Genomic DNA, 11,854 nt, shown 5'->3' on the forward strand with positions numbered 1-11,854 from the left:
CCACACACACACACACACTGTATACGCCATACGCGGCCTCTTGCGCGGTACCACCAGCGGAACACCGTCGCGAACGCGCCGCCGCGATCAGCCGAATTATTCACTGACCACTGTCATGTGGTGCTTGCATCCTGCACCCCCATGCTGTCATGTGTTGCTCCCATCCTGCGTCCCCATCCTGTCATGTGGTGCTCTCATCCTGCGTCCCCATCCAGTCATGTGGTGCTCACATCCTGTCATGTGCTGCTCCCATCCTGCACCCCCATTCTGTCATGTGCTGCTCCCATCCTGCACCCCCATCCTGTCATGTGCTTCCATCCTGCGCCCCAATCCTGTCATGTGCTCCCATCCTGCGCCCCCATCCTGTCATGTGGTGCTTGCATCCTGCACCCCCATGCTGTCATGTGCTGCTCCCATCCTGCGCCCCCATCCTGGTATGTGCTACTCCAATTCTGCGCCCCCATCCTGTCATGTGGTGCTCTCATCCTGCATCCCCATCCTGTCATGTGGTGCTCTCATCCTGCGTCCCCATCCTGTCATGTGGTGCTCTCATCCTGCGTCCCCATCCTGTCATGTGGTGCTCTCATCCTGCGTCCCCATCCAGTCATGTGGTGCTCACATCCTGTCATGTGCTGCTCCCATCCTGCACCCCCATTCTGTCATGTGCTGCTCCCATCCTGCGCCCCCATCCTGTCATGTGCGGCACCACAACCCGCCCTCTCCTGACATCATGGCCTTATTTCAATAATTTCCACCCACCAACAAAATGCGCCTGAAGTGCGCTATACGCATGCGCCATTTCTGACGGAGGATTCATGTCCCGTCCTCCAGCCCGAAGAGACCCCACGGCAATACCGGATAGGTAAGTTGTTGTGCCGGAGATCGTGGTATGTGTTCAGTGCTTATGCATACTGCGATCTCCTGGGCCACAATCCTCATCCCTGGATGCGTAACTCTGTGGGGTCCAGACTGTGCAGGCATGTCGCGCTTACGCAGTCTATAAAGGCTTCGGACAGAGTGACGCTCCTAGCATTATATTATAGACACTTTGTACACAGAGAGCCTGGTGTGGACAGGGTTAACTGGTTCAGTGAGGTGTGGTGTGGTCAGGGGCAGCTGTTGTGCGGGTGGAGTTAGGTGTGATGTAGGTGGCGCCAGCTTTCTCAGCACTGCTTCATGCAAAATCTAAAAGCTCTGATTGATCAAGTAATTTGGATTCAGCTTCTCTTTACCTACCTCAGGCTGTTCTCAGATGAGGTAGCAAAAATCTGCTGACAGATTACCTCTAATGGGCTTCGCTGTCTGATTTGGGCAGGTGGGTGTATTTGTGACAAGCTTTATTTTTGTGAAGAGTTCCAGGTCAGTGAAAGTGGACTTGAAGGGCTGGCAATACTGATGAAGGACTTTTAGGCTGTGTGCCCACGTTGCGTTTTTTAAGCGTTTCCGCAGCGCTTTTAGATGCGCGTTTCTGCTGCGGAAACGCTTAAGAAGAGCATCCCATGTAATCATAATTGATTCCGCACATGTTGTGCTAATGGTGCGTTTTTTCCGCTGCAGAAACGCTTAGTGGAAAAAAAACTAAGCATGTTCATTAATTTTGATGAAACGCGTGCGTTTCCACATACATACAATTGTATAGCAAAAACGCTTAGGAAAACGCATGCTAAAACGCTTAACAAAAGCGTCAAAAACGCTTACAAAAGCGCTTCATAAAACACATGCGTTTTTCCAGGAAGAGGGTGTGCAATTCTGCTCAGGAATATTCTGCATCAAAAAAGCAACGTGAGCACATAGCCTTAAGGTGCAAATCAGCTTTTTAGAGAAAAAGAAGACATGACCTGTAAGATGAACTTTGACCCAAACAGAAATGCAGCACAATCCTAAATGTGGAGCCCCCCCAGGTACAACAGATGTCCCCCAGTTACTGTGAGCAGTGACATGTAATCTCTCAGTAATAGGAGGAGTAGTCTGTGTATATATGATATACATATATACACACACTGGTGAAAATAAGTCTTTGATACACTGCTGATTGTGCAAGTTTGCTCACCTACAAAGAATGAAGAGATCTGTGTTTTTCTTTGTAGGTACACTTTACCTGTAAGAGATAAAATCTCAAAATAAAACCCCGAAAATTACATTGTATGATTTGTACATAATTCATGCAATAAAATGCAAATTAATTATTTGACACAATTGAAAAACAGAACTTAATATTTGGTCCAGAAACCTTGGTCAAGAGCTACAGGAAATGTCTGAGCTCTAATTGCAGACACTGCAGCTGGGATTGTGGCCCATTCCTCCAGAATTTTCAGGTCTCGGGACTGTCACTAGGCAACATTGAGTTTCAGCTCCCTCCAAGGATTTTCTACTGGGTTCAGGTCTGGAGACTGGCTAGTCTAGGCCACTCCAGGACCCTGAAATGCTTCTTAGTTGCCCTGGCTGTGTGTTTTGGGTGTTAGATCATGGCTGGGCCTTCCAGCATTACAATCTTCAATGCTGTTACTGAGGGTAGGATTTTTTTGGCCAAAATCTCGCGATACATGACCCCATCCCCCCTTCAATTTGGTGCAGTTGTCCCCTTTGCCGAAAAGCACCCCCAAAGTATGCTTCATGGTTGAGATGGTGTTCTTGGGGTTGTATTCATCCTTTTTCCTCCAAACACGGCGAGTGGAGTTGATCCCCAAATGTTCAATTTTGGTCTCATATGACTACATGACCTTCTCCCATGTGTCCTCTGGATCATCCTGATGGTCCTTGGCAAGTTACAAATGGGCCTGACCTTTCTCCGAGTCATCCTTACCCCATGAGGTGAGATCTTGCATTGAGCCTCAGACCAAGGATGCTTGAAAGTCATCTTGTGTTTCTTCCATTTTCTAATAATTGTGCCAACAGTTTTTGACATCTCCCCAAGCTGCTTGCCTACTGTGCTGTTGCCCATCCCAGCCTTGTGCAGGTGTATAAATTAGTGTCTGTGGTCCTTAGGCAGCTCTTTGGTCTTGGCCATGGTGGAGAGGTAGAGAGGTTGGAGTGTGTGGACAGGTAATGCATTCCAACAGGTGCAATATTCCCCAGGTAATGAGTGCAGAGTAGGCGTTTTCTTAAAGGAAAACTAACAGGTTTGTAAGAGCCAGAATTCTTGCTGGTTGGTTGGTGATCAAATCCTTAATTCATGCACTAAAATGCAATTTAATTATGATATGTAAAAATTATACAATGTGATTTTGTGGATTTTTTTTTGTAGATTCTGTCTCTCACAGGTGAAGTGTACCTAGGAAAAAAAAATACAGACCTCTCCTTTGTTTGTAGGTGGGAAAACTTGCAAAATGGGCAGTGTAGCAAATACTTATATAAGTTCCCCACTGTATATATAGTGTATATCTGATGTTATATTCAGAATGTTCTCCTCATGTTGTCATGCCTACAACCTGTTATCTCCTACTCATCTATTCTGTGTTACAGATGTTGGTCCTTGTTTGATTCCTTTTTATTATGACGCTCCAGAGTTTTGCTCCACATCTTGTCATTAACTGGGACCCGCTTTGTATATTGTGGCTAGAAATTTCTCAATGTGTGGTGTGATGTAATGTGTGTCTTCATATACAGTAGATCTGTGCCCACCTGTTCTTGTGTGAGGTAGCATCCTCATGTTGTGTCAGCCCCGAGGGCCAAATTCTAACTTATGGGGGTCTTGGTATCAGAGACCTTTCCAGCAGATAGAATTATATACTTTCACTAAATGCTTAATAGATGTTAGGCCAGGTTCACATAGCGTTAATGCAGTCAGTCAACGCATAGCATTGATGGACTGCATTAACTCTACTCACATAACGCAATCGTGTTATGTGAGCCCGCTAGCGCAGATGCTTCATCTGCGCAAGCAGTGATGGACCCCCAGACGCTGCAGCCCGCGTCTGAGGGTCCATCACAGAATGAAGGCACATCGCTAGCGCATGCCGATTTATGGCATGCGCTAGCGATGTGCTCCTATTGGGTGTGAATGGCAGCGTTAACGGATTGCAATAACACAGTGTGACCCCAGCCTTAGGCAATAAAGAGGATCTTGCACTTCTGGGAATTTAATAGGGGCCCCTTTAGCCCCAGTTGGCACTTAGGAGATGAGATGCTTATGTATGAATTTCGCTTGAAGTCTTGTGAACTTAAATGGCCAAAGATGGACACCTGAATGAATCTAAAGAGCTGTACACAGGCAAGCGATATATGAGTAAATGGTGGTGGAGTGGCCCAGAATGGCATAGTTTGTGATGTGTGTCCCCCTGGTGTAGATGGAGGATTTCTCCAGCTGATGATGTTGGTAGGGCTTAGGCAGCAGGGCATAGGCGAGGGCGAGTGTAAGGTTGTCAGCTTCTGGATGAAGTGTAATGATGGCCCATGTGCTGATCAGTGGTGATTTTGGCCTTAATGAAGGAGGGTTATGACTGATGTGGCACAGAGCAGTGGGAATACGTTTGGCCTAGTTTGGGGTAAGAGGTGTTACACTTCTTTAAAGTTATTTGTACAATGGCTGTGCTGTTAATTAAATTGTGCCCTTACTTTGTGCTGCTGTGGATTCATTCTACTTACTTGTGTACCCCCCTCCCTATCCTGTAAGTCGCTGAAAACCATGGCTGGTATTGGTGGATTAAAAATGTGTTCATCTTTTCTTTATCATCCTTTAAATTCATTGTTTATTATATTTCTTCTTTCAGCTCCAGTAAAAAAAGGCCATCATCCAAGTGTTGAGAGTATGAAGGAGCACAGCATTGGCATTGCAGTGAGTGGAGCTGCCCCCTGAGAGGTGAATGGACCCTATAATCTGTCCCCTGGTTTGGGACTGGTTACTGTGTCCCCAATGACTGATGTTGGACCTGTAGTTCTTCTTTCTCACAACCACTGTCCACTATTTGCTGTATGTAATGTTTAATTTGGGATTTGCTCCTGTCCCTAAATCTGTGTGTGTCTGTGTGCAGGTGCTAGTGTGATGATGGCACCTTGTGAGCATATCTTCCAGCTGAGCCTTACATGAGTCATTGCCTGCTGGACCTTCCTATGTGCCAGACTAACAGGACTTGCTGTCAGATCAGGGAATCATGTGTTTTGTACTTATTGAGTTTATGTGAAAAGCTGCTATTATTCCATATACATCTGGTGTACTGTAATAATTGTTATTGGCAATAATAAATAATTTTTACTAATTATGGTTTAATTGTCCACATTATTTAGTATATGCTGCTACTAGGCATTGCTCTGCAAACTGGCTATTAAAGGGAATCTGTCAGTAGGTTCCACTATCCTAACCCATCTATAGAAGTAGTCTGACTCAAATAAACTGTCTTTACCTGATCTTTAGGCTGTGTTCACACACAGCATTTTTTTAGCGGTTTTTCCACTAAAACCGCTAGAAATAAGCTTCCCATTCATTTCTATGCATTTTGCGCATATTGATGCGTTTTTTACCGCAAAAAAAAACGCATCGCGGTAAAAAACGCAGCAAGCGCATTAATTTCGCGGATTTTTTCGTGTTTCTGGCTATTTCTATGCGTTTTGACAACGCGCGGGAAAAAAACGCATAACAACCGCGCGTTTTCTGCGCAGGAAAAAACGCGCGGTTTCTGGGAAGGGAGTCAGGTTTTTCAGCAGAAATTTTCAGCTACGTGTGCACTTAGCCTTAGGGTGCAATATCTGATTGCAATCCACATTTTGGAGTTAGATGCAAATGAGCCTCCAGACCTTAGTCTTACGGAAATAGCTGTTTTTAGTGTGACATGAATGACTGAGAGTTGACTCTCTAATCTACATGTCTCATAGTAGTAATGGCCCACTTATTTAACTCCAAAATGTGGATTGCAATCAGATATTGCTTCCTAAATCTCATGTAAAGACATTTAGTTGAGCCAGACTTCTTCTAGAGATGGGTTTGGATGTTGGATCCTACTGACAGTGACAGATGCTCTTTAAAGTGAGTGGACTGGGTGCACATGATCTGGAAGTAGCAGTGCTTTGGATGCAGTGAATGTTTGCGGCGTCCAAAGTGCTGTCTTCTATTGAATTCAAGTACGGTAAATGTGCATGTGGTGACTAAACTGTGTGGATTCACTGTGTTGAATACATTCTATTTGTGTAATTTGTGTTATATAGATCTGTGTCTTTGCAAGATAAATTGACATGTTGCGGTCTGGAAAAATGTGCTGCATGTTAGTCACTGCGGGAGATCTGGAGGTGTCTGTGGCTTCATAATGGACATGGGGTTTTTTGAAGTCCCATCCAGCATGCTGTAACATATTGCTGCTGTGAATTTGATGATGTGTAACCACGTACAGTGGTGGGCTGGTGTATAGGTGGGGTCTTCACGTTGTGTGTGTGAGCTTTTTCTCTTGAAGTGTCCTGATCAAGGGTGTGTTGGGGGGGGGGGGTTGTTATGACTTTTTTTGGAGTCTTTGGGATGTTGTGGGTATGTGGTGAAAGCCTTGTGTCTGCTACCATGTGCTGTGTTTGGTTGTTTAATGGGTTCTTGTTTGTTTGTTTTTTTTTAGTTCAGTGAATATGTTTGGAATTGATTGATGAATGTGAATTTGCAATATTTGTGCCATATTCCCCTATTGTGCTGAAAGTATGTTTAGTGATAGTTTTTGAACATATTTGTTCATTTCTACACCCATTACCTCCAATGACATTTGGGTGTGTTTGGTGAATATTGGTAAAACAATATTTGCTGGCGATCATAATTTGGAGTGAATGTTGACAAACATGCTCAACTCTCGTCTTTTTTCAAAGTGTATTTTTTGGCTTTAGTTTGTTGTGCTGATATTTGTTACTGGCTTATCAATGGTGGTTGTGTCTTGGCTCGTGGGTGTTTTGGTAAATCATGTCACGTGTGTGCGTGTGCTCAGTTGTGATGGTTGTTCAGCATGTGGGGGGGTTGATGTCAGTTTTGTTATTTTTTTTTGTGGTGTTTACTGTAGGTTGGTTCTCCTATGTGTGCAGGAGTGCCTTTTTGTGATCCCCCATTATATGTGAATTGTGGCTGTATCCTGGCCATTTTGATTTGTTTGCTTCTACATCGTTACAAATGCAAACTGATAAGAGAATCTCTGATCAGAATGAATCTAGTCTGTTGTGGTGGTGTAATATACTGTAGATATGTTTCTGGAACATTGTAGAAAAGCCCTCTGTCATGTAGCTGCAACCCCCCCCACCCCCCCCCCTCTCTTCCCCCACAACACACACACCAGCGTCTTCCTGCGTGCAGCTCTGTGAAACCTGAAGCCTCAGTGTAGAATTCTTCTCCTCCCCCCTCCCTGCACAGCTAAAGGAAGTCCTTTGTCCTCTGGGACAAGTGTCTGAAATAAAACTGAGAGATATTAAAATAGGCTAGCATGGGCTCCGATCGCAACAGAAAAACTAAACGAACATTTCTGTGATCTGCGCGGACCCGGCTTCCCTACGGTAGCTCTTGCAAAATCCTAATCTCTCCAGAAACTGAGATATGGATTGCTCCCAAATGGAGGGTCTTAATTATGGCATGCTTGGTGTCTTCGGATTCTATTCGGTAAATCACAAACAATGATGCCCTATGTGTGTTGGTACGGGCTATGTGTGTTGGTAACTCTTTGATTAAGTAAAGCGTGGTCGGTGGCAGCGTGGTGTACGCGGCTGGCGAGGCTAGCTGGCAGTACTGATGGGTCTTATATTGCTGAATGAGTGGTCGAGGCCACAGCATTGATTTACTGCAGTAGTCTAATTGCCCGTGCACAACAAGCAGCCCGTCCGGCGACGGAGGTGCAGTTCCCTGACTGACCTGAGGGTAAGGGGGGCGCCGGAGAGCTGTGAGTTCCAAAGTGGAACTGAGAAAGTGGGATATACATAAATCCCCGAAGTTCTTGGAAGGTTGTTAGCAGTGGTGGGGCAACCAAAATACCCCCCTGCGATAAATTGTTAGAGCAAGATTAGCTTGCTGTGTTTTTGCCACTTGGTGCCAGTGGTGGGATAACTAAGATAAGCCCCCACTGTGCCTGTGATAGCCGTGTGCCGGCAGTGCGTCACGTCCCTCCATACGCTGACAAACCCGTGTCGGTGGTGGGATCGTGACCTATTGGTGGCACAGGGTCCGCTGTACGTCGCAATTTGGTGGCAGCGGTCCGCCCGTTCGTGGGAGCTGCCATGAGTGTGTAATCTCCAAATGATACACAAGCTTGTGCAGTTGTTAAGCTGTCTGCAGATATCTTTGTTATGCTCTTCATTCCTGCTTCATGTAAGATCGTTTTCCAAAAGGAAGCTGGATTGTGTGTTAATTGGCTAATTAATGTTTGGTTGTGAATGATGGCAAGGTGAGTTATTAGTCAGAAAAGTGTTTTTTCCTGAAAGAATGGTTAACTTGTGTTATTTGGGTGTTCATATTGTCCTGTATTATTTGTTTGGTCCATCTATGCGTTTGTTTTGAGAGTTTTCTGTATTGCTGGATTAATTAGCTAGTGTTTTGTATGGCTGTGGTTGGTGGCATTTTGTGGTCAGCTGGATCATGTTTGCAATCAGCGAAGTATAAAGGTGGTGGCTTTTTAAGTGCACAGCAGAAATGAGTGAAGCTTTTTAAGTGCACAGCAGAAATGAGTGCAGCTTTTTAATTGCACAGCAGAAATACATAGAAGACAACAAGACACAAGGTAAGCCCCTTTACTATTCAATTTACACTGCACACATAAACAAGCATACCGCCCTTCTAGCAAGAAATTTACTCAAACTTTATTCCTCACTCTCTCAAAGACTCAAGCTCAGTGAAGCCAACATTTACATCTACTCCAATTCATTCCTCCGAAACCTCCCGTCCATGCAGGGGTGGATTAAAGGCCCTGTCACACTAAGCGAGATCGCTAGCGATATTGCTAAAGCGTCACCGATTTTGTGTCGCAGCAGCGATATTGCTAGCGATATCGCTATGTGTGATACTTGCCTTCGACCGGCTCCCCCGCTGTCTGTCGCTGATCGCGCAAGAACGTCCTGGGCCGTTTCTCGTTGGCCACTTCCTGCTGGCACCGACGAGCGACACGTGGACGCAGGCGGAGGACTTCATCATCGCCGCGTCTGACATGTAAGTAACGACCGCTGCTGCGTCGCTGCATCGCTGGTGAGATCTGCCTGTTAGCTCACTAGCGACCATTTAGCGATGCACCAGCGATCCTGACCGGGTCGTATCGTTGTCGGGATCGCTGGTGCATCGCTAAATGTGACGGTACCCTAAGGGTAGCCAGGGCCCCGGGCTGTTCAGACTCTGTGGCCCCCCTGGTCATGTGACGGGGTCGGTAAGTCACTAATTTTCATGACGCATACGGTGCATCAAGGGGCAGGAAGGGGTTAAATACGGAGGTAAAAAACTCAGCAAATACACAACGTGTGCAAGAGGCCTCACAAATACTGAGGTAAAAAACACCAAATACTCAGCGTGTCCATGAGGCCTTACAAATACTAAACGAAAAACTCACCAAATTCTCAGCGTGTTCACGAAGCCTTATAAATACTGAGGTAAAAATTCACCAAATACTCAGCATGTGCACGAGGCCTTACAAATACTGGAAGGCTTCCACCCAACATCTAGTCCTGACTCACCTGTACCTAACATCGAAACCAGTTAATAGTCTGCAATCACCTGCTGACCTGGACCCATGACCTGTCAGACAAGTTACTTCACATGAGTCGACACACAGAGGCTTCGGCTTCATGAACTTCCCCAAATAGAAGAAGCAGCCTCTGATGTGCAGCCTGTGGCCGGATACACAGGAAGAGACGCTCCTCGTCACAGGAGTGCCCAACATGGCAGCAGAGGTGTTAACGATACAGACAAGTCGCCGTCTCCTCACACTGGACACGACGCTGAATCTTGCGATGAACAAGCGCACATTGCGCAATGTTAGTCATGTCCCAGATGTTCAGCATGTGGAGGACCAAGGGGGGACAAAAAAGACCCCAGGATTGGAAAAGGAGCATGGGAAAGTGGACGGCAGTCGGAGGGGAAGGGTTTATATAGGGGTCGGAGTAAGTGTGTGTGTGTGTATGTGTGTGTGTGTGTATATATATATATATATATATATATATATATATATATACACACACACACATATTACTACATGTGGGCAGTGCACACATGCACAATCCTCAGGTTGTATAACTTTCAACTGGTCAAAACATTTCTCTCAGTAGGCCAAGAAAGAAATGTGGCAGGAATAAAGTACACCTCATAGTAACTTATGTGTGAGGCAAAGGTGATGAGACCCGCCATCTCGTGCCCACCTTCCTAGAGGTGCCCACATATAACAAAGTTGATGGAAACAGACGACTTCCACTATGATGATTGGTTACCGGCCGCCCGACCACACCCATTTTATAACTAGTCACACCCATGTCCACGCTCCAACCAAACCCATTTAGCACTGCTGATCACACTGACTGGTACTAAGGACACAGTGGCTGGAATTATGGGCACAGTGGCTGGTACTGTGGGCACACTAACTGGTACTGAGGAAAAGAAAGAAAGAACAGAGAGAGAGAAATAAGAAAACAGAGAGAAAGAAATAACAAAGAAAGAACAGAGAAAGAGAGAGGGGACAGAAAAAAGAACAGAGAAAAAAAGAAAGGGAGAGAGAAAGTAAGAGGGGAAAGAAAGAACAGAGAAAAAAAGAAAGACAGAAAGGGGAAAGAAAGAACAGAGAAAGGAGAAAGAATGAGCAGAGAGGGAGAGAGAAAGAAAGAGGGGAAAGAAAGAACAGAGAGGGAGAGAGAAAGAAAGAGGGGAAAGAAAACAGAGCGAGAAAGAAACAAAGAAAGATTCTATAAAGATACTATACCAGTCCGGCTCACATTGTAGTGCCCACCTGAGCCTCCTGGTACAGGACATATCATGATCCACTCACATGGCCGACATCCCCGAGTCCAAGGTGATCCCACTGTCGGAGAAGGACATGGTGATGATCTGAAGCATTCCCTGAAGTGCCTCCATGGTTCCGTCACAATCTCCTCCCGAAATTTCCTCATTTCCGGTCAGCTTCCAGCTTGTCACTTCCGATGGAACGTCACATGCGAGTTTTCGAGTGCTCCTCGGAGCTCCGCCGTGTACTCCTGTGTCCGCGGGAAAAGTAAGATCCCGGTCGGGGCAGTCTCTCAAAATCTGGGACGGTTGGGAGGTATGTATGCTCCCCATCATACACCTTGTACACACATGGCTCCGCACACCTCATACACACATGGTTCCGCTTTGTATGCCTTGTACACACACGGCTCCACTCAGTACACACATGACTCCACTCCGTAAACCTTGTACACATGCGGCTCTGCTCCGTACACCTCGTACACACGCAGCCATGCTTTGTACACCTTGTACACACATGGCTCCGCTCCGTAAACTTTGTACACATGTGGCTTTGCTCCATACACCTCGTACACAAGCGACTCCGCTCCGTAAACACACGGCTCAGCTCCGTACACTTTGTACACACAGAGCTCCCTTCCATACCCCTCGTACACACACGTCTCTGCTCCGTACACCTCATACACACACGCGGCTCCGCTCCGTACACCTCATACACGCGGCTCCGCTCCGTATGCGCGCGGCTCCGTACACGACTCGTACACGCGCGCAGCTCCGTACACGACTCGCACACGCTCCGCTCGCCCCGCACACCTCACGGCTTGGCTCCGCTCCACACACCTCGCACACACTTCCCTCATCCAGCACGATGACAACCAGCACAACAGAGCCCTGCATACATCGAGTGCTGTGCGCACAGGACCTGTGATGAGGTCACAGGAGGGGAGGAGTCAGGGGTCACATGATCATGGGCCTTGGAGCGAGGCCCCTGATCATGTG

The 11,854-nt window shown here is 46.4% G+C and overlaps 1 protein-coding gene across 4 annotated transcripts in view; it reads left to right on the top strand.

Annotated features, from left to right (window-relative positions):
* Nucleotides 1-5,196, top strand: part of CEP128 (centrosomal protein 128) — a 270,620-nt gene extending 265,424 nt beyond the window's left edge. For all 4 annotated transcript variants that reach the window (XM_073587050.1, XM_073587051.1, XM_073587049.1 and 1 more), the window contains one exon: nucleotides 4,710-5,196. In XM_073587050.1, the coding sequence (XP_073443151.1) occupies nucleotides 4,710-4,795 (86 nt within the window). In that variant the 3' untranslated portion in view covers nucleotides 4,796-5,196. The remainder of the gene's footprint in view (nucleotides 1-4,709) is intronic.
* Nucleotides 5,197-11,854: the final 6,658 nt, after the last annotated feature.

This window comes from Dendrobates tinctorius, unplaced genomic scaffold (genome assembly GCF_039654945.1).
Source record: "Dendrobates tinctorius isolate UK_male_01 unplaced genomic scaffold, ASM3965494v1 ptg000010l, whole genome shotgun sequence".
In the NCBI taxonomy this organism is placed as follows: Eukaryota; Metazoa; Chordata; class Amphibia; order Anura; family Dendrobatidae; genus Dendrobates; species Dendrobates tinctorius.